We start from the raw sequence: 19,964 nt of genomic DNA on the forward strand, positions 1-19,964 counted from the left end.
CTCGAGAAGCTCGCAAAATGAAGTTTGAATGCAGCTTATGGAGTTAAATTAATGTAGGTCGAAGCTGGCTTTTCGCGAAGGCTTCGTAACGTTTTTTCAATATCGGCTGCGCCTAAAATTTCCGACGGTAACGAGAAGTGTGTGGAGCGGCGCAATCGGCCGCAGTTTCCAGTAAATTCAGGTCATCGCTTTGCTGTATATAGATTTTTATGAGTAGCATCGAACAAATATTTCCGACTCTAAAATCTCGTAACCATACTAGCCCCAGAATAATGCCGCCGAATAGCCATAACCGCGCCGACTTAACAGCCTCACGACTAAAAAAAAATCTCACGACCACATCGTAACCCATCCGAACGTCGGTCGTTACAGTGTCCCTCCCTGCCCTCCGAAAAATCATTTAATTCCAAAGCGTCGCTCATATGCACCCCCATAGCCGTCCATCAGCTCGGCATCATTCCCTCATAAAACTCCAGCTCCGTCTCTTTCTCTCTCGCACAGCGCCTCATCCTCTCTGCGGCTTAAAGTGGCGGGGGTGTATGCAGTGCGTGCGCTGCTGTCCCCCCTCTCTCTCTCTCTCTCTCTCTCTCTCTCTCTCCTACCATCGGAGTCTCTCTCTTGCTCGCTCGGGCTCGTAGTGGGGATAGAGTCGCGCGCGGAGTAGCCCAGCGCGAATTCGAAAGGCGGCAGTCGCCGTCCGCGCGCCGCCGAGGTCGCCTCGTCGTCGGCTATTTAACCATCGTCGCCGTACGCAATCGTCGCGAGTGTGCGAGAGTACCGAGAGATAAGGGAGAATCGTGCTGCTTGTTGGCAGGAGTTTTTTTCTCTCTCTCTCTCTCTCTCTCTCTCTCTCTCTCTCTTTTCATCGACATTGAGAGCACATGGAGGATGTGAAGAAGATTTCGTTGAGATATGCTAGAGTAAGCGATGCTGGAAGGAAGCCGTTGTATACACACTTTGGGATGGATGTATATATGGGACGACAAAGAGCGCGTGTGAAAGTGGTCTAGCCGCCGATTCTCTCTCTCTCTCTCTCTCTCTCTCTCTCTCTCTCTCTCTCTCTCTCTCTCTCTCTCTTTCTATTCTACGCTTCTCGACGGCCGATGGCGTAATCCCGATGCTGATAAAGAGGAGGAGGAGTCCGTTGGTTTACTTATACACACTCGGGTTTCACCTTTATTTTTCACTGATTGCGACTCGTTCTTGTGCGCGATAAGCCGCAGCCGTGGCGGTATGGGTCAACATGTTGTTTTTTCACTTTTCAGCGGCTTGGGCAACAGTGTAATCAGACAGTCGGTATAACGATATCATGCATTTCTTCTTTATTTTTTTAACCTGCGTTATCGGGCTGATCGCATAACAGAGGAAAAAAACCTGCAGCGTGACGAAACTCGGCCGGCCTGTCTCTCTCTCTCTCTCTCTCTCTCTCTCTCTCTCTCTCTCTCTCTCTCTCTCTCTCTCTCTCTCTCTCTCTCTCTCTCTCTCACACACACAAAAAAAATTGTTTACCTCTCGAATCCCGCGCTCGCATACACAGATTCGCTCTCAAGAGCATAGGCGCGCGAACCGCATCCATTCATCCTCGATAAAACTCGCGACGCGAGGAATTTCCATCGCAAGCGGAATGCGCCTGGTTTATTTCGTCCGCGCACTATCTCCTCGCATCGAGATAAAAGGCGAATTATCGGAGTCTGACTCACGCGCATTGCACATGCAGATACCGACTCGATTTTTAATTGAGACGCGTACATACGCGAGATTAATCGTGTTTCGCGAGCTCGCGCTGTGGGAAAGAAATATATTATTTTGCGAGGCAAGGCTTCTGAAAAGGTATAGCATTATACGTATATAGTGTGGATATAGCAGAGAAGCGAGTTATAGTTATCGACAAGGCTGCGGCGAAATAGCTCAGTGGAACGCTTTCGTTAAACTGTGCGAACTATGTATGCAGTGCGGTGCGGCTCGAGTCGGTTAACTCAATGCCAACTTTGTGCATCTGTAGCCGCTGGATTTCGCATGAAAAATAGTTAGTTATAACTCCGATGGAGCGGGGAGAAAATTAAAGTGCGGTCGGTTATTCCGAGAAAAAGCTCGTACACGCATCACGCGCGAGCTTTTTAACGAGCTTTTAAATTAGCTCGCAATCGAGTCGATATGAAAAAAAAAGATTTTAAAACGGACAGCAGTGCAGTGTGCGGAGGCGATACCCGCTGGGAACGCGCGAGGAGAAAAAGATTCCGGTGAATGATGCTTCGTCGTAATAATAAAAAGCACTATATACAGCGCGACGCCGTTTTATACATGCGTCCGTGCGTTGTCACGTGGTATGAAGAGTTACGAGGCAGCGAGTCGACTCGTACAGCTGGAGCTTAGCTACACGTTTTCGAGGGCTTTCGTTTAACTTTTGCCTGCATAGCATAGGTACACATAAGAAGCCATAACGTTTCTCTCGTTGGCCCATACTCGCGCGCTCTGAAAAATTCTCATTTTCTCGAAAAAGCCAATTCTCTCCACCAAGTCTCCGGAAGTACGTGCCTGAAAAAGCCGGCGATCGCTTTAAATAACTCGTCCCTCGCCTCCTTATCTCGACCATATACTTCTCTCCGGCGCTGCACCTTTTCTCGGGCGAATCGATCGCGGATAACGTCGCAGCTGTGCCGCGCGCTGTACTGCATGTGTATACACTACGTGTGCGCGTGTACGTGTAAGATGAAAAATTCCGCGCGACAGCTGGCTGGGTCTGCTTTTTGCATATCGATGTACACACGTGTCGAGCTCAGACGAACGGCTGCACACTTTTTGAGCGCGGTTGATGTCAAGTTTCTTCGGGACTTTTAACTCGATGAATTTTGATGATTTGGGGGGATATTTTTAGAAGAAAAAAACTCAACGTCAATCGCTTCGGTATCGCAACAAAGCCGCGATGTGAACGTCTACCCGTGTGTTCCGAGAAGTAGGCAAAGTCAGTTTAGAATTACTTTTATCAGCATGACATCATGCGCGCGACTCGACAACTGCCGTAAAACTCTAGCGTTCGAAAAAGCCCCCGAGTCGAATCTCGGCACACATCTCTCGCGATCAGTGTGCGTCCAAGCAAACTGCCGCCGATAATATTAGCTCCCATCGGGGCAATTATCGTCTCCTTCGATCCGCGACGGAGACTCGCGGACGATTCGATCGACGTTGTATAGCTTTGCAAAACGGGCCTCGAGCCTTCGGGCGGTCTCGTACTTTGCGACGACGATTTATGTCTGTATAACAGCGGAAAGGCGGTCTTTTGAGTTTTCGAGCTCCATCAGATCGGAGGCATTTTGTTGCTCTGACAAGGAGGCTCTTTTGTTTTTGCGGTTATCAGTTTGTTTGTTAGAATCACGCGGTTATATATATATATATATATATATATATATATAACGTTCAAAGACGTGTTAGCGGTATCGTCGAATTAGAGCATTGCGGATCGACTGTCGCGCACAGCCAGTAAATTAACGAGTTAATTAGAAAGATTATTGCGTGACAGATCGTATCTGTGGCTGTGCAATAACGATGAATATCGGACAAAGAACACAACTTAATTGAATCGTTGCTTCTCCTTTGCCGATGTATACTCACAGTAAACATTCGATATCTCCGATAACCCCGGCTGCATCGGGTCACAATTTACTTCTGAATTCAATTAACCTCGTGTATAGCAAAAACATTCTAGTTCGCGGATACCCGTTGACTCCACTACGCTGTAGGCTATGTACTTCCGCAACAAGCTCCGCGTATATCTTCGTATTCCAATCAGTCGTGTTCGTTTTCTGTCACATCTCTGATAAAAAAATGCCCTCTGCGCGCAACTGTGCGAAACGACTTTGCAAATTAAATTCTTCCAAAACAATCCCAGCAGGCGACCTCATAAAAATCTCGTTCTCAAAAACACTTGCGCGCATTACGCAATGCGCGCCTAACCGCGAGAACATTAAAGCCGAGTAAAAAAAAGCTCGCGCGCACACGGAAGGAACAAACAAGGAGAGAGCGCGCACGCGCGAAGATGAAAGGGCCGAGATATAAAACCCGCTGCTCTCTCTGGCGATTATCGTTGTTTCGCGCGTCTGAAAAGGTGTAAACAGCAGAGGAGGAGAAGGAATTGTCAGACTACAAAAAAGTCGGCTGCAAGCGATATCGCGGCCTTACGCTGCAGAGAACAAATAAACTCAAAGTGGAGGAGCTCGCACCGAGCAATTATGTAAAGTGATTTAACGAGGATTGTTTGCCGCCGCGCGAATAAACGAAGTGTCTTTTTATTAACAAACGTCTTCTTTTCCAGAAATGGAACTGCTCGTGGGGAAAGAACGTAATTTCCGTTATACACCGGGCTTTGTGCGTCGTTGCGCGCATCATCGGTCTTTTGTTAGCGAAAAATGCAAGCGCGCGATGCTCTACGCAGAAGCTATAAAAATCGCTGGCAAAGATAGGACCGAGCGAGAGAGACTGGTATAGTGTCGAGTTATTTTAAAAGGCATTATTGTTACACGGTATAATGACGAGCGCGAGAAGTGAAGAAAAGGAAGGAGAGCGTACGTGACTTTTTTCGATATAATCTGTCATAGCGTATCTCTCCCCCATCCCTTTTCCCGACGTGAAACGCTAATATATCATAAAGATTAACTCGACTGGTGTACTCATCATTCATTAAATCGGCGCAGACTCGTCCGGTCGCGTCGTCGGCGCATTAAGAGTAGTCAGCGCGTCTCGATCGAAAAAAAAAGAGAAGAGACGCATAAAATCCTCCAAGAGAGATAAGGAAATCGAGCCGGAATAAGCATCCGGCGAAAAATCTAAAACTAATAGATAAAAGACGAGGAGTAGCTGCGGTTGCGAGGAAATAAGACGATGCAGAAGCACGCGCGCGCGCGCGCTCGCGATGATAACCGTAGACGAACGCGGCCGACGAGATAAGGGAGGAACACGCGCATTAGGCTGCGCGCGAGGATCGATGCTGGCATTCGCAAAATTGCCGATTACACGCGATGTAGACCGGTCTCCCCTTCGATTTTCGCTTGGACTTGCCTACTTTGTTCGGCTGTATTATTAAGCGAATAACGGTTGTAATGTACGTGTATATAGAAGTGGGCCTGTCAGCAGTCTAAATTCTGAACTATTTCTGCAGAGCCGCTGCATTTCTACGACGTATTTTTACTGCCTGTTCGAGATGCGCATGTATATACGTATGCGTATAGAGACTTTTTCCAAGGAGGCCATAAGCGATGTTTGCAAAAGCGAGTGTCGACATCGAAAAGTCATCTTCTTCTCTCCCTCCGCGCCTCCGTCGCGATAAATACAGCCGAGTTGAATTTTCCTCGCTTGAAAAACGTCCCTTTTAATATTGAACAGCGAACGCGCGCAGCTGAAGAGTTTCTCGATAACGCCGGGCGAAAATAATAATTCGACTCTAGTCGCATAAATCTGCGGGGAAAAATGCGTGCGTATATGAAAGTCAAGGAGCTGCTTATTACGGCTTAATGGCGTACTCGTGCGAGCAAGAGTGTGAGAGAGAGAGAGAGAGAGAGAGAGAGAGAGAGAGAGAGAGAGAGAGAGAGAGAGAGAGAGAGAGACAGAGCAATCTAACAGTTTATTGGCAGTATATATCAGCGCAGGTATATACACGCGGCCGAGGTATTAATAATTAGTCTCTTTCGCCTGCTTTATTTTGGCTCAATAATGGAAATTCTATAAATAACCGCGCTGGAAATCGTTGTCGGCTGTATATATCTCGCCGATACTCGCGCTGCGCTTCCTTTTAAATCAGACACGAGCGCGCGGGCTAAACACACTGCTCCCGGTTGTACAGTTATAGGTAAACGAAAAAGTTATTCGAGCGCAAAACGGTTAATCCCTCCGCGGTGCTATCGGCGAAAAAGGAGAAGCCAGACGGAAAAACGCTCGCAGCTTCGACTCCCGTTTTAATTTCGCGAATTTCACCCCGGGCGCGCGAGGTTCCAAAGACGCGCGAAGCAATCGAACCTGTCGATAACACTTTGACCGCGGAATTATCGCCGAGACGTATAACACCGCGGAGACTTTTCCCGAAGACGCGGAAAAACGGGTATACAAGCCGCGCAGACGGAGATGGGAGGATTCGATCGCTTAAACCGCCTCTCGAAGATTCTCGCAGCAATCATATGACCGAAAAAATAAAATCACGGAAAGGCACGTCCCTGGCGAAAGATCGTTCGAGAATTAATATTCCAAACACGCGTCGAGTCTAGCCTCGACAAATGAGAAGCGGCAGCGGAGTTTCTCTTATGCGCGCGCGCGCGACAAATTAAAAAAGTGCCGAGCGCGCGCAAATGGAATCGCAAACATTAAACAAAGCGCTGCTATAGCGCGCTCGCACATGCACAGAGAAACCCAATACTCGGCCTTCTTATCTCCATCTCTCCGCAGTGCGCGCGCGAGCTTCCACACCGCGCACGAACGCCGCGTTCGACTTATACGACTGGCCCGAGGTGTACGTGTGTGCGCGCGCGCTGTATAACCCTCCCATAATTCGTTGCAATGATTTTTCCGGGCGCCGATCGTTCAATTTCAATTTTTTTCGGATTTCGCGTGCCTCGTACGAGTACCGTCGAGTTCGATCGGAGATCTTATATTCGACAAAAAAAGCGGCGCTCGAAGTCATCTCGTTTTAACGCGTACGCGGTAGCAGCTCGCGTCGTCGTATAATAAGTCGGTTGCCGCAGCAGCAGCAGCGCCTCCGACGGAATTAAATCCCCGGAACCGAGCGACGACGAGCCTCTCTCTCTCTCTCTCTCTCTCTATGTACGCGCGGCGCGGAAAGTTTTACGAGCCCCGGCCTATCTTGATTAACTTAACGAGCCGGGCGCTGGCTTGTCTTTTCGCGTAACTCGCGCGCCAGCGAGCAAGTGCTGCTGCTGCAGTGTGTATAATACGAGCGACTTGAATTTTGTACAGCAAATTGCCGGGAGCTGCGGCCTCGCGACCGTGTTTTTCGATAAAGTCGTTGCTTTCGGCTGTGTGTTGTATGCAGGTATACTATAGTCGATAAATTAACGAACCAAGTGATACACGGTCATTCGTGAGTAAAGGGAGAAGAATTCGGGTTCGAATAGCCGATCTATCTAATCCTCTCCATCATCTCCATTACGCTACATCACACGCCCGATACCTGCAGCGCATCCCCGCCTCCTCTCTTTCGAGCCGATCGCGACTGCGCTTAGAAATATACTCCGGCGGGTTCCGTTCGAATGCGTTACGGTAAAGGCAATACAAATTCAAATTAGATTCAGCGTCGCCGCAACCGTTTCGGGAAAGCGCATTTCCAGCGGCGTACATCACGGATTTTCCCTCTTCGTTTTTCACCTTTATAAAGAACTTGCCGGGATAGTAATTATACACGCCGGGAACTCGTCCCTCGCTCGTGATTTTCATAATGCGCGCGTCTCGAGCGCTCGATCGATCGGTATTCCAGCTGGAATATGGAATTCCTCTTTGTGCGAGCGAGGCGATTTCCTTGATACCAGGAATTTCGTGTGATATACATGTTACGCGTCGATCGGAAAGCTCAGGTTTTTCAAGAAACTCGCGCTGATTTACAAGCCATTAGTCGAGCGCACGCAATAACGTAAACAAGCGTTAACTCCTATACCTGGTTTATACGGCGTTAGCCGTGTGTATTCTAGGAATCTCTGCGCAGAGCAGCAGTATACAGCAGGAGAACTTTATAAAGCGCGTGTAATCTGTTTCAATTCGCGAGTGCAATTAGGCGCAACAATTATCCGCTAAGCACTGCATCGCCGGTGCAGTAGTCCCTGGCTCTGAAGAATGCAATTTTGCCTCAAAGAAATCGCCGCTATCTGTGTGTGTGCGTGTATACCCCCTGCACTCTTCTAGCTCGTTCTTCCTTCGAAATTGATCGTCTCTCATAGAGTCACTCTTTCGCGGTCGTAAAACGGCACGTAGAGACATTCAAATGAAGTTTGTTCTAGCGGCGCTGAACACTCGGAATATCTCAGTGAGTGCGTCGACGCTCGGGCTCTCGAAAGGCGAAGAGAAAAGTATCTGTAAAATCGCTTGCGAGCGCGTATGGGGGGGTATAGACGTGAGGCGTTTGCCAAAGGGCGCGTTCTATTCGTCGAGTGTGCGGAATTTCGAGGGAATGGTTTTTCGAGAGAGAGAGAGAGAGAGAGAGAGAGAGCTGCCGCCGTTTTTGTTACTTGAATTTTCGTAAATGCGTCCGATGATTATGCTTCTGGTATTTGAATTTGTACAGGATCATTTACACGAAGCCGTGAGTGAGGACGAGTGATTATGCTCGCGAGTTTCTCGCGCGCCGTGTGAACCTCGTTCTCGAGTATACACACACACATTCATCGCACATTTAAAATTGAAATCCGATATTTTACACGAAAGAGACATTAAGCGACTCGTGTGTTGGCGAGTACAGAGGCTCTCGCCATAAATAAACGAGCTTGAAATCCCTGCCGCAGTGACGGGAATATCTACTTACGCGCATGAAAAATTCTTCGCCTCAATGTAATTCATCCATATACGACATCAGAGAGTCTGGTCGCAGCAGCGCCTCTACTCGAGCCAACGAAAATCTCGAATTCGAGCTATCTCGTGTGCAGCGCGCCGAATAAAAGTTTCTCTCCCGCCGAGATCAACTTATATATATATATATATATATATATATATGTGTGTGTGTGTGTGTGTGTGTAACCTACGCATGTGCGTCTGTGTTGTATTCACGCGCTCGTAAAACAAGCCGATGAAAATTATGCTTACTCGAATTCCAGACGAGTCGTCGGTTTTCAGATTTTTACGCGCATTCGCTAAACGCCTATGCAGTTAACCAATGGCTTGTCGCTCGCGGTTTGAATGATGCGGCTGCTCGGCTTTATTACTTCGACCCAGATTGCGCACGCGCATAGCCGGAGCTAGCTTTGTTTACACGTGTTAATTCGGTGCAGTGTAAACAGCGCAATTGCTGCGCTTATGCGCTCATTATGCGCTCGGAGATCTCGTAAAGCGCAACGCTGGAAAAAAAAACGTTCGAAAAAGCGTGTGTATAAATATGATGCCGTATTAATCCAAAGCAGAACCTTTGACGAGAGCTCGCCGAAAAAAGCGGCTTTTACTTTCGCGCAAAATAATCACTGCGCGTATAGCCCAAGAGGAATCACTCGGTCCGAACGTTATATCCTCTCGCGCGCGCGCTCGAATCGGAAAAAACGCGACGAAAAAATTGGCTCGAGAATCCGGTAGCCGTGCATGCGACGAGGAAAAAATTCATCGAAAAATAAATACGAGAGAGAGAGAGAGAGAGAGAGAGAGAGAGAGAGAGAGTTTACTCGTTTTGCCGCGGGATGCGCGCGTGTACACCGGACTTCTAATTGGGTTAATTGAAGCGATATTTTTTTCTTCGCTATCTTTTTTTTTCGGCCCGCACTGCGGAGGTTAATTATTTTAGTATCAACAGGGAGCAGATTGACTCGATATGGGCTGTATGTTTTCATTCGACTACAGGAGAGCGGCTCTCTCTCTCTCTCTCTCTCTCTCTCTCTCTCTCTCTCTCTCTCTCTCTGTTAACGGAAATTCGAATGGCTTTTTTGGCGCGAGCCGAAAAGAGTTGTACCCAGAAATATCTAGAAAGAGAGACGCCGTCGAATATAGATTTGAAAAATTCGTTTGTGCGCGCCAATGCAATTACGAAATATCGAAAAAAAACAAGCAGCTCCCGTTTAGTTCATGGAAAAAGCTTATTGCTTTCTAGAGTTATGCGCTGTATTTTCCCAGAGTGCGTTTTAACGTCGAAGCGTCAAAACTCAAGTGAAAATTTTTGGCATTTCCAGAGCATCAACATCGGGGCGGCAGCGGCATGAGAGTTCATCGTGACGTAGGAGTAGTGCCTGCTGTTCCGAAATCCCAACCCGAGAGGCAATCGAGGCTGTCCAGGAGGAAATCGTCCGGAGGATAAACTCGACGATACTCCAGTTTCGAGTTTTCCAAGGGTATTGCGCAGTGAAGCCTGTAAAAGCATCGCGTTCACGTAACGCGCACGCGCGCATCCTGAAAAGCGTTTGAATTTTCTCCATTTGCAGCGCACCCGCAAGCCGGCCGAAGCCACAGCAGCATATAATGTAGCCGAGCTGCAGCGGAACGGACGTAACGAACCGGCAGTGCGGCGATCACTACCTCTCCTTCGCGACATGTGATCTCTGGCAGAACAAGGCGCACGCACGCGCGCGCAGGATGTTTATATACGCAGAGGCAACTACGACACGTGCGCGAGTGCGCGTAACAGTGTCATCGCTCGGAATAGTCGTCCTTGAGGATTCGCGGAGCCAGTGTCTCCTGACGTGCGACGAGATGAGAAATGACGAAGTGTTCGGAGAGTGCATTCCGGCGAAGGGCTGAGCTTAATCCGAGTGCGAGATAAGAAAGTGCGTCGTGTCCGTAGTGAGATATAACGTATACCAAAATAGAGAGGAGCGAAGCCTCGAAGAAGAAGAAGCACACGATAGAGAAGATGACGAGAAGAACGACGTGGCTGATGCTCGGCGTTGCGGTCCTCGGCTTGCTCTGCGTAGGGCTACCGGACGCACTGGCCAACGCCGGAAACTCGGCCGCCTCGGCGAGCCTGAACGACGGCAACGGCAACGGCAGGTGCAACTTCCCGCCGTGTACCTGCGACCAGTACGTCCGGCTGACCTGTGACTGCAAGGACAGCCCAGAGGTAATATCCTTTTCCGACGCAAACCTTATCTCTCTCAGGCTTTCCGGGCTTGCAATAGAAAGTTCCCGAGGAGACCACACGCTGGGCTCCTTCCTGCACTGGTTAATTTCCCAATTAAAATATCAGAATCGTAGACACAACAAAGAGGCCCGAACTCCCAGACGTACAAGAATAAAAAATCTCTTCGCTACTCAGTCCCAAATCCTCTCGCTCTACGCGAGGTTCAAGTTCAAGCCGCTCCCCCCGCGTACGCACGCCCACACGAGAAACAAAGGGCTCCTCGCGAAATCCTAAGCACAAAGGCTCACTCGGAATAACATATAGACAGGAGTACAGCGAGGGAGAGCGGGAAAAAGAAAGGAGCAAGCGAGACGAAGGTGTAAGTTTCTCGGTCTGTCCCGCTTCCGGGCTCTCTGCCATTGTGCCGCTATGGCACTTGATGATAAAAAGAAGAAGAAGGGGAAGCGAAACACACACACACACACACTATATTACGCACTCGCAGAAAGCAAGAGCTTTGCTCCACTATGCTCGGTATACATCATATTATACACCTTATACCAGTCGCGAGTGATTCACGTCCGGTGCGCGCGCTGATGTCGTCTTTGTTGGATTATACACCGGCCTGACGTTTCTGGGTTACTCCCCCCTTTCTTTATTTTTCTCGAGGTGCTCTCTACGCCGTGCTTCTAGCCGAAAGTCTCTTTGGCTTTCTTCTTAGTGGACTATACAGATAACGCGAGCAGATCGCGTTTTCGTCGCCGCGCGCAAGAAGGAGTTGTGCGTGTATCTTGCGGTTAGAGGATCGCCGAGGAATACCCGAGTCGACCAATCGGACGATTTTTCTGGGATCAAGCCGTTGGCCGGGATCATGTCGGACCACTCGCCGAGTGCTTTTATTTACTCGCTCATTCGGCGAATCGCTCGCGTGAATTCCTCCGCGATCTATATATTCATACAACTCACCGGAGCGAGAATCCCGTCGCAGAGCTGCGATTTTTCACGGCGTGGCCTTTAAAAAATGCACCTGACCTCGCACCGGTCTCATTTTTCACCGGCGAGAGCCGCTCACGTGACGGTCATCCCTCAGACCTGCGCGATTTTTCTCCCCTTCGAGAGAGTCGCAACCCCAATAAATCGCCAAGGCCGTCGGCGCAGCCTCCGCCTAAACAGACATCGCAGGTAATTTATGGCGGGCACCGGCTACACGGCCCACTCTCCAATGAGATTCTCGCGAGCTGTGTCTATGTGTATATGGTTGAGTACCGAGGGACTGAGCGAGGCGATGACGGACGGGTCGAGCAGCTGATTGGAGAACTGATTGATTGATTGATTGCGGGGAAGGACGGTTATGAGTCGGGGAAGAGGTGGCTGTTTTATTGCGCGACGATGTGATGCGCGCGCGTTGTTATTTCGATGCAGACTCGAGTGGGTGCGCTTCTATCGAGTTAACTTTGACGTTTAAAAATATCGATGCGGCTGGGACTATATAAGCAATTTAATTTAATGCAGAACGTAACAGAGAGCGCGAGGGAGTAGCTCCGAGTTGAAACCCGTCGAAGCTTCCATCGAGTATATTATACACGTCGACGCGGGCGGAACTGCAATAAATTTCGCCGGAGAATGAAAGGGAACACAGCATCTCAAAAATCTCCAAAGAAACTTCTGCTCCAGTTCCCGAAATTCGAGTCGCGCGCGCCCCGAGCGCTTCTCGGGTTGGGAAACAGTCAAAGTTCGCTTTTGAAGCTCATTAATATTCCGCGGCGGCACTATCGTTCATAAAAGCCCGCGGCGCCGAGATAAACGACTGTGTTCGAGCAATTCCTGAGTCGCAGAGAGTAATAAAAGCTCTCGGGGCCGCTTTTTCATGCACAGCGCGGAAGTGTATATGTATAAGTGCATACGCCGAGAGGATTTTTTAGGCTTCGAAGCTGCTCTCTATGCCCGTGCGCTATTGGAACGAGGTGTGAGTTATGGCTTTAAACTGCATATTATACTGAGGAGAACATTTGAATTTATCGAGCAAGGATAAAAAGACTCATTATCCTTCGCAGCGAAACAATAACAACGGCTAAGCACAGAATTAAACTCGCGCAGTTTTCATTAACGTAGTTACGTATCTCTCGCTTTAATTAAACTGGCAACTTCCGGCGCGGCAAACATTTTACAAAGCAAACTTCACATCTGAACGTCAAAGCTGCAAAAACTCAAATAATTAGACTGATTCCCTTTGACGCGCTCGAGGGAAACAACGCGCGCGAGCTGATCCAAAATCGCGGCCGTATACGAATAATTAATCCGAAACTCGCCCGTCAAAGTAAACGAATAATCAGACCTATACGGCATTCGCGCGCGAGCGTACAGAAGATCCGCCGCTGGAGCTTGCGCAAAATTTCCTAAAGCCCGGTTAACCCCGCAAGCTACTGTTTTACAATGTTCTTCGGGCGCAACGATCCTCGCGGAAAGTACAAATTACGTAAATGCAACTTAATGTCCCCACTCGAGAGCACTTTAATCCCCGACTAATTTTCGCAAAACACCGGGATCGAGAGAAAGAGAACATCAAGGCGAAGCCGGCTCTGAAAGGGGGAGAATTACCGTCCGAGAGAGTTGCGCCTTGCGATGAAATTATCATTTCGCGCGAGTGTATACGAGCCCGGGCGTCGTGTGATTTGTTTATCGGTTTTTATACGCCAGGAGAGTAAATTATGCAGATTTATTTTTCACTCAAGCTCCGGTTATTTAGCGCGACGCTTTAAAGCTCCGCCCTCCTGCGCAGCTGATTCGAAATGCAACCTCTTTATGGAGCAAACGCGAAGCGTGCTGAAAATAAACGAAAACTCGTGTAATTCTCGCTGCGCGAAACCGAAAAACAAACCGCGATCGAATGAAATCAACGGAGAGAGAAAGAGAGAACGACGGCGCTCTGTATTTTTCACGCTCATCCGCCCTTAACAGTCCTCTTTTAATAGCTCCCTCGCGGAAAAGGAGAAGACGCGCGCGGCTGAGGCTCGTAAAGTCCGCAGCCGCGGAGCGAATTATTCGCGCGGCCTTTTACGATTTCCTGCGTGGCCTTTAAACTCGCGAGACTGCCATCTGGTTTCCGGTCCTCGCGGCTTCATTCGTCGCGAGTTTATATCGCTCGAATTTAATTGTCAGCGATGCGCGTCTTGCTATCACCCCCCTCGGGCACAACTTTCGCGATCGATTCGAACGCCGGTAATTGCGCGCAATTAGAAATGCAAACGAGCGACAAAGTTTCGAGAGGGCCGCGGATAAAAAGTGCGCGTTGCGAATGCACTTTGACTCGGTGTAAGCGCACACGTCGGTCGCGCGCACGCTGCGGGTTTGTTGATTCTGTCCGCGCGCGCGCCTGTGTGTGTGTGTGTGTTTGTGAAGCCGGAATTCGCGAGAGAGGCAGAGGGAGAGAACAGTTTGGTTGACGTTGGGGAAAGAGAGACTCCTGCGGGTGCGGATTGTAGTGTGTTTCGAGCGAGCCGTCATACCAACGCGTTTGCTCGACGATGAAGCTTGAAATGCACTCCCCGCCCCTGTGTTTGAAAGCGGAGAGTTTTATTGGCCGAAGTGACGTTTCAGAGCGGGTAGATTCGAGAAGTTATTTCCATTGAAGCTCATATTGTCGACATCCAAAAATACGCAACACAAAAGAAGTACACCCCCACGCTCAAAGCCCTTATCTCTGCTCTCGCCAGCGAGATTCCCGCATATGGAAAGAACAATAAATATATTATTTCCATGGTCGCGATTATCGCGATTATCGGCCGGCAGCAGAGGCATAGAGGCCCCGCGCGCGCGTTTAATAAAGGCGTCGTTTGTTCTCTTTCTCTCTCCTTCTGTAGCATTAAAAAGCCTCTGGTGTAGGGCGCGGGACAAACGAATCTAAAAGGCGGCAAAATTGTTTCGCATAAATCCTTTATAGGCACTAAAAAGCCAGCCTTACAACGGCAAAGGAGCGCGTTAAACTTTTGTGCGCGCTCGGTTGTTTCAGCTCAAAAAAGCGCTTGACTTATTTGCCTCCTCTCTCCCCCTTATCTTTCTTTCGCGCGATAGTGTTGCTCGTTGCTATTGCTAATTAATTATACGACATAGCATTTAGTTTATATCGCTTAGACGAACGATTAAAATCATTCGTGCGATTCTTTCGGCTGATTTAACAGACTTTTCGCGTCTTACTTCGTTGCGCGGGCAACAAAAACCCGAAAGGCGGCTTATTGTCGGCGCGACAATGACGGGCCATCGAAAACAACGCGCTATGTACTAGCGCACTCGTCTTTTTTTACCTCGTCGACGCTCGTTATGTGTTCGTTTGTTTAAAAGCGAGGTGGAACAACGTAACGAGCGTTGCACTACGCCCGCAGCTATTGTAAATACTGAATGCGTGATTGACGTTTCGCTCGATTACAGGGAGAAACGCGCGTCGTCTCTTCGCTGTTTCGTCCCCTCACCAATGTCTTCTTTTTGTTCGACGCGTGTGTGTGGGTTTTTCGTTTTTTTTTTACCTTTCTACGGTTTCACGGTTCCAATTTTTTTCGGGTATTGTTATGCGCATGCAGAGCGTATTGGAAACAATGTGGAGAGATCGGGCCTTTAGGATCGTTTGATTAGGCGGGCGTTGTGACGTTTAAAGCTGATTTTAACGAGAGATTGAGATGATAAGGGGAGAATAATGTAACGATCCAGTACTCCGTGATTCTTTCGCTGGAGTATCGAGTTCCTTTAATAAAGAACGGAGAGCCTTGATTTCCGAACAGCTCTAAGATGAAAAAAACTTGATAAAGAAGAAAAGCTCCTTTTTCCAGTATCACGTCGCTCTCTTGTCTCGTTTGAGCATATTACGACACGACTACTCCGCGTACTGTACATAAACGCAAATCAATCCCAAACCAGTGCAACTATTTCCACCGCGCCAGCCTGTGTCCAACGCAATAAAATCCCGATTCCGCCGGGTATGAATTCCTGGCGCGCTCCCGTTTCCGGAAATTTACTGCTCTGAGAGGCGGTCCGCGTTTTTCGTTCGTTGGGAGAAAAAAAGAACACCGCGCGGAGCCGTTAACAATATTAAATAGACACGCGCATTCGCCGTCCCGGTGGATGGGTCAGCTTTATTTTTAGCCTCCGTGATCTTTTTTGCCTCTTCTTGACGAACGTAATGAATGGGATTAAGAGGCTAGTAGAATTCCTCCTTTTGACGCAATCATGAAAGTATAAGTATAGCCGAGAGCCCCTTGCTGGCAGAATGAGATTTTCCTTGCAGCTTTCAAGAGTTCTCGGAAAACGCTCAAAAATTCGAGTGAGAAAAAAGCGCGCGATTCCTCCCGATATTAGCTCGGTGTACATACTTGCGCAATATCCTCGAATTTCTTCGCTGACCTACATTTTCCGAGGAATCCATCCCGTCGCATTTTTTCCCATCAGCGCTAATACGCTACGGCCCGCTCTGTATAAACCTGTATATGTAACCCGTGCCTGTATAACAGTCTCTTGCGCGTTTGTGACTCGTCGAAGCAAAAAAATTCCGGGGATGATACGTTCTCGAAAAATTAAATGCGCTCTCGAAAGTTCCGGGGAAAAATTCTCAAAGCCAATCGCCCGCGCAGAGATCCGAGAATCCTCAGCGGTGCTCTTATATAGACACACACTTACTGAGAGAGAGAGAGAGAGAGAGAGAGAGAGAGAGAGAGAGAGAGAGAGGTGGAGGCGATCCGTCGTCTCCCCGTGGAAATTATCCGGCGACGTGAGCTCGCGGACGAAAAATAAAAGGCGTATAAGGGCGCGTCGGGGAAATCGGACTGTTATTCATCTCTCTCTCTCTCTCTCTCTCTCTCTCTCTCTCTCTCTCTCTCTCTCTCTCTCTCTCTCTCTCTCTCTCATTCTTCCTCACCGGCTGACCTAATGGAATTCTGTTTTTTCGCTCTCGCTCTTATCGGCGCCAACTGTAATTGGAGAAATTCTCGTATGCGCTCGAGCACGGGAAACTTTCCGCGAATTTATATTTCTCTGGCAAAAGTGTGTCACTCGATCGTCGTGTCGAAAATTTCATTATGCCAAGTTCAGATGTCGCGCGCGAGACCCGATCCATGAATATAGTAAGCGCATAGCGCTGGGGAATAGTTGCGACGCCTCGAAACATCCATTAACCGACAATCGGCGGGATGCAACGGGAAAACTATGGCGGTAAAATTGGAAATCGCTCCCCACATACATACCCCCCGCAAACTTTGTTACATTGATTGGACCGACCGACCCTTTGTGGCGCGCAGCCCTTTCGCTCGATGGACGATGCTTGCCTCTGGGCTACGCGGGAATTTCGACTGGACCTCCCTTTCCGCGCCGCGTATCACAAGCTACATCTTTTTCTCGCGACGACGTTGCTCGCGATGAATAAACGGAGGAACTTGCACATCAGCCGGGGCTATATGTGCCGATCGATGCTCGTTACTAGGAGCCTCCCGGAATACGCGCCGCGCCATCGACACTCCCCCGCGAAAGTTAAACCCGGTCATTATAATAACGACGTTATTCTCGCCGTCCTTAATTGGGAGAAGCGCTCGAGGGAGGGGAGAAAGGCACACGTCGCCGACAATTTCAGCAGTTAGACGGCCAATTACGCCGATTCGAGCCTTATTAGCCAGCCTGTCGGATTTCGCGCGATGCGCCGCATAGTGTGTAGGTATAGCGCAGGCGGTCCAACTTTAAAGCGGACGACGACTCTGACGCCGCCGGGGAGTGGCTTTTCGCGATCGCGAAACACAGCGGGCTAATTGGAGTTCGAGTCGATGTTAACGAATCGTTTATCTCTGCTTCGCAGGTGCTGCTGCTGACGTCGGAGGGCGAGCGGGGCCTGGGCCGGCAGACGAGTCGGATCCTCGTGCAGGACTGCCCCTCGGTGAGCCTGGCCAACCTCAGTCTGGCCGACATGCAGGAGCTGGAGATGGTGGAGTTCGTAAACGTGGCCAACCTGACGCTGGTGCCGCACAGCCTGAAGCTCGCCCAGAAGACGCTGAGCACGCGCATCAGCCTGCGCAACGTCAGCCTCGAGCTACTGCCGAGCAACGTCTTCCACGGCGACATCGAGGCCATCGCCTTCGAGAACGTGCGCATCGGGCAGGTCGCGGCGTTCGCGTTCGCCAATCTCGTCGGCACCAACAGCATCACCCTCGACCACTGCCGCGTGGGGGCGATGCAGGCGCTCGCCTTCAAGAAGTTCGACGTCCGCTTTCTGCACATAATCGGCGGCAGCCTCGGCGGCGAGCTCACCAGCCGCGTGATGAACGACATCGAGGTCTACGACAAGTTCCTGCTGGACGGCGTGCGTCTGGGCGCGGTGCGCAGCTCGGCCTTCATCATCCGGCGGACCAAGACCGTGGCCATCCAGAACTGCCTGATCGACAGCCTCGAGAGCGAGGCCTTCGACATCGGCGTGCGCTACACCGTGCTCATCAAGAACAACAGCCTGGGCAGCGTCGCCTTCGGCGCCTTCCTCTCGATCCGCGCGGACGCGGAGAGCCGGCCGGCCCAGCCGGGCCTGCTCAGCCTCACCTTCGAGAACAACAGCCTGACGAGCTTCGAGGAGGGCTCGCTCATCTTCGACCGCACGAGCTTCCGCGCCGAGCTGAGCAACGTGCTGGTGAACCAGCTCTGCGAGTGCGCCCAGCTGGCCCTGTGGAAGAGCCAGATCCTCAACTACACGAGCGCGCACTCGCGGCTGACGACGGCGCGCGACAGCACGAACCTCGTGGCGGCGCCGTTCCCGCTGGAGTCGAGCGCCGAGGACCCGGCGACGTTCCTCTGCCTCCTCGAGCGCGACTCCCGGACGAGCGCGAGCTTCGCCGACTTCGAGATGCGGCACTGCGCGCTCAGCAGCTCGATGCTGCTGCTCATCCTGGCGCTCTCGGGCCTCGTCACCGCGGCCGTCGTGGCCGTCTGCCTGGCGGTCTACTGCTGCCGCCGGCGACGCAGGGACTCGCAGAAGCGCTGGATCAGCGTGCCCACCTCGGCGCCCGACCTCGTCAACTCCAAGACGACGAAGAACGGCCTGATCAACCGGGACAACGGCTCCTCCGGCGGGGCGCCGGTCGACAGCAGGATAACCATGGTCGTGCCGGACGGCCGGCTCTACCGCGAGACCGAGTTCCACGTGATCGTGGAGAAGGCCGAGCCGCTGACGACCGAGTTGTAGCGAGAGCCTCCGCGGGCCTCCGGCTCGAGGGAGAAGGCGCGCCATCGGAGCCCGAGGAGCGGCAGGCCGGCCCGGCAGGAGCTGCTGATGCTCGAGCAGCGGCAGCCCGCGCCGGCGGCGGCGATGGACGTCGACGCCCCGCGGGTCTACCGACTGTGACGAGCCCGGAGGGGAGCCGCGAGTCCGCGGGACGAGCAGTGCTACCGGCTCTACGAGTTTCGCTGATAGCGGCGCGGACGCTTTTTCAGTGGCGAGCGATGACCAAAGCTGCGATTTTCCATTATGTATCATTCTATATACGACCTATATAGGCAGGCTACATAACAAGAGTATGTGATAGTTCGAGGGCGCGCGGCCTTGAGAAGGGTATTTTTGTCGTGTGTACCAAGCGTATTGTACGGTGTGGATGAGGATTTTTTAAGACGAGAGTGTGCGTGTGTGTGTGTGTGTGTGTGTGTGTGTCGTTACTTATAATGATGATGTGTAGGCATAACGAAAAGCGACTGTGTATGATATAATATATATGTACCACGATTCCAAGCTGATGAGCGCTGTGTATATTTTTTCGAATGTGTGCAGCAGCGACGAATACTGCGACTTCTTTGTTTCAATGGGCAATGATCAAATAAAGAGAGCTTTCCGTTCTTTTCACCCCCATCCCTATGTGACCTCTCGACGAGTCTAGCGGAGGTGGGAAATCCAAGAGGACGAGCGTATCCGTCTCTCGAGATGTGAAAAAGAGCTATAGAGCTCTGAGAAAAAGACGTATCGTTTTCGTTTTGAAATAACAAAAACCCTCGTTGTTATGATTTTTACCCGTGTGCAAGAGACTTATTTATCCGAAGGCGTATCGTTTTGTATCCAAGCACGTAATTATTTTGCGCTTATGAAATTTTATCTCTCGAACGTATCGTTTTTGTTTTTATAAAAATAATAAAGACAGTTATTGTTTCGTTATCTTTAAATTACGTTCGTTATTCGCGCGAAGAATTTCCTCTCGTACTTTTTCTCAGAGACAGAAGC

General features: G+C 50.2%; 2 protein-coding genes across 14 annotated transcripts in view; one reads left to right on the forward strand and one right to left on the reverse strand.

Annotated features, from left to right (window-relative positions):
- Positions 1-19,964, reverse strand: part of LOC100120311 (E3 ubiquitin-protein ligase MYCBP2) — a 216,214-nt gene that overhangs the window by 180,164 nt on the left and 16,086 nt on the right. The window lies entirely within an intron of this gene.
- On the forward strand, positions 675-19,906 carry LOC100679292. The gene is made up of 4 exons (XM_003424978.5): positions 675-920; positions 9,858-10,016; positions 10,107-10,741; positions 17,571-19,906. The coding sequence occupies exons 3-4, from the start codon at positions 10,535-10,537 to the stop codon at positions 18,939-18,941; spliced, it is 1,578 nt and encodes a 525-aa protein (XP_003425026.1). The 5' UTR covers positions 675-920; positions 9,858-10,016; positions 10,107-10,534; the 3' UTR covers positions 18,942-19,906.

This window comes from Nasonia vitripennis, chromosome 1, assembly GCF_009193385.2.
Source record: "Nasonia vitripennis strain AsymCx chromosome 1, Nvit_psr_1.1, whole genome shotgun sequence".
In the NCBI taxonomy this organism is placed as follows: Eukaryota; Metazoa; Arthropoda; class Insecta; order Hymenoptera; family Pteromalidae; genus Nasonia; species Nasonia vitripennis.